This window comes from Galendromus occidentalis, unplaced genomic scaffold, assembly GCF_000255335.2.
Source record: "Galendromus occidentalis unplaced genomic scaffold, Mocc_1.1 scf7180000075667, whole genome shotgun sequence".
Taxonomy (NCBI): Eukaryota; Metazoa; Arthropoda; class Arachnida; order Mesostigmata; family Phytoseiidae; genus Galendromus; species Galendromus occidentalis.
Genome location: NW_003803657.1, coordinates 1 through 2,319, shown reverse-complemented (window position 1 = coordinate 2,319; position 2,319 = coordinate 1). Strand labels below are relative to the sequence as shown.

At 49.9% G+C, this 2,319-nt stretch overlaps 1 protein-coding gene across 1 annotated transcript; it reads right to left on the bottom strand.

Annotated features, from left to right (window-relative positions):
• Positions 1-640: 640 nt before the first annotated feature.
• On the bottom strand, positions 641-1,910 carry LOC100902962 (uncharacterized; the record flags this gene model as incomplete). Its single annotated transcript, XM_003737915.1, has 1 exon — positions 641-1,910. A coding segment is annotated over exon 1 (1,270 nt), but the record flags the coding sequence as incomplete, so codon positions are not given.
• Positions 1,911-2,319: the final 409 nt, after the last annotated feature.

Sequence of the window (2,319 nt, the reverse complement as noted above, 5' to 3'; positions counted from 1 at the left end):
CATTCGTTCTCGGGGTTGAGAACAGCGGTCTCGATCGGAGAAGAGACAAATCCGTTCCGATTCCATCAATTCATTCATAAGCATAAGGTTTATCCGTGGCGAGAGGGTGTCTAGGGTTGTGAGTCCCTGAAGTATGATATTTCGGCAGCAACCGAGCGGGTGGTTCATCACAGATTCATAGTGATTTACCGGCGTTTTGGTATAGAAGATTGTACATCGACAGGTTGTCATCTTTGATGGATCGACGATCGTCGGAGTACATCTGAATACTGACTAAAAGATCTTTCGGCGGCCACACTATCGACTGGGACACTTAAGCAAGTGAGAGCTATCTTCGAAAGCGTCGGGAACCGAGAAGATGTTCTGCTCCAAAACTCGAGCGGCTGATAAGATGTATCGAGCTCGTCCAACGCTGCCAGATAAGCTGAAAATTCTGTTCGAGCCACCGCGTCTGTTTCAAACAGGGGCACATTTTCGAATACAAAGCTGTCCGGCATTCGGAGGGTTTTAGCTCTCGAAGGATCGAACACCCTGCAAGCTCGAAAGAAAAAGGCTGCCGGCTGACAGAATCTTTCAGCGCTGTCTGCGCAAATGTAGCTCTGCAATTTCCGCGATGACTTCCTCAAAGCAGTGGCCGTACAGGCGAGATTCTCCGTGTCCGTGTAGCTTGCGTCGAACCACTCGATTAGCTGAGTGAGGTCATCGATGACGAGATGCGCCTTTATGTCGGTTCCCTCATACTTCTTCAGTATGGCCATGAGATGGGGCGCGTATATCCTCAGTTGATCGAGTTGTTGCCGAACGTCGACGCTGCCACACAGGATGATTATTTCGGACGTATTTGAGCTTGCACTACTCCCGAGCTCCCGCGAAAAAAATTCTGAGTAGTCCTCCAAATGATCTGCATGATACAGTACGGCACCGAACCAAGTGTTCCATCTCGTCAGCACTGGTGCAGGTGGAAGCTTTTGCGGTGCGCCTTTCTCGCGGAGAAATTGCTTGAACCGTGCCTTGCGCGCGGGGGATGCTGTGAAAGCTTTCTTGATGGCGCTGACGAGTCTGTTCGTCTCCTGGAAAGACGACACCCACACTTCGCAAATCAGATTCAAAATGTGAGCAGTGCATGTGACATGCACGCCATTCAGGAGCACGGGTCGCAATGAACAATTCCAGGCCTTGTGCATATACGCCGCATTGTCAGTCACGAAGGCGCTGATTTTCAGGGTGGGTATTTCATACTTGAACAGAACGCGCAGGATGGCTTCGCTGACTGTCTTGTAGTTGGTTTTTTCGAGAACTACACACTCTAGCAGGAGAGCGTCGAGTTTGTCACCCTGTTTCTCACATGACGGAACGGCCAGCACATTCAGAATGTAGCGATCCTCGGCATCGGTCGTTTCATCGCAGACGATCGCGAGGGCTCCCCGATTCGCCAAGCACCGTTTCAGAGCTATGAAATGAGCCTCAAAAGCTTTCGGCAGAAAGAAACGCCTGAGATGGCTTGCCGTGGGAATAGTCTCAGAATTGAAATTGGCTTGCAGGAAGCTCCTCAGGTTTCGATTGTCGAGTGCGTGTAAAGGGATATTCGCTCCGGCAAACGCGTCGACGAGTCCGGTCAGGAAAACTTGCCTTTCGCTCGTCCCACCCGTAGAAACATCCAGATTTTCCAAACTAGCTCTCTTCGCACTGGCGAACACTTGCTGTTCTTTTCTCCGCTTATGAGTATTGCTATTGAGATGTTTCAAGCAGGTGTGCTTACGAGTGAAATCCACCGTCACATTGCAAACACTGCACAGTAAGCGGCCCGTATCTACGCGGAACGTGCCGTCTTCAAATTGCTTCGATCGATCCTCAGGCCTTATTCGCGTTGCAGTTTTTGAAATTTTTCTTGATTGCGAGGTGTCCTCCATGACTGCAGCGAGCTTTTTGTGACTTCTAGAGACATTGACGGCTGAGACGGGATACTATTTGCTATTCTCTCGACAAAAGCACTTCGGCCTCTTCTCCGTTTTGATGAATGACCAATGACCAATGACCACGATGATTCGATGAAATTCGAGCGACGAAGTCGCGGTTTTTTCGAATCATTCCTTCATTTCCCAGAGGGAATCGATTCGGAAGATGAAATGATTGTATGAGCTAAAAAATAGTTCGAGAGAGCGCGATGAACATAGATGCCGTGAAATTCCGCGACGATGTCCGCAAATAATTCACGGCCGCGAAAAAGTCGCGGCGTTCTCTCTGAGAGTACCGCGACCCGATGCCGCGGCTTTTGGCACGGGGTTTTCACGGAATCACCGCTACAAATACCCAGCCCTA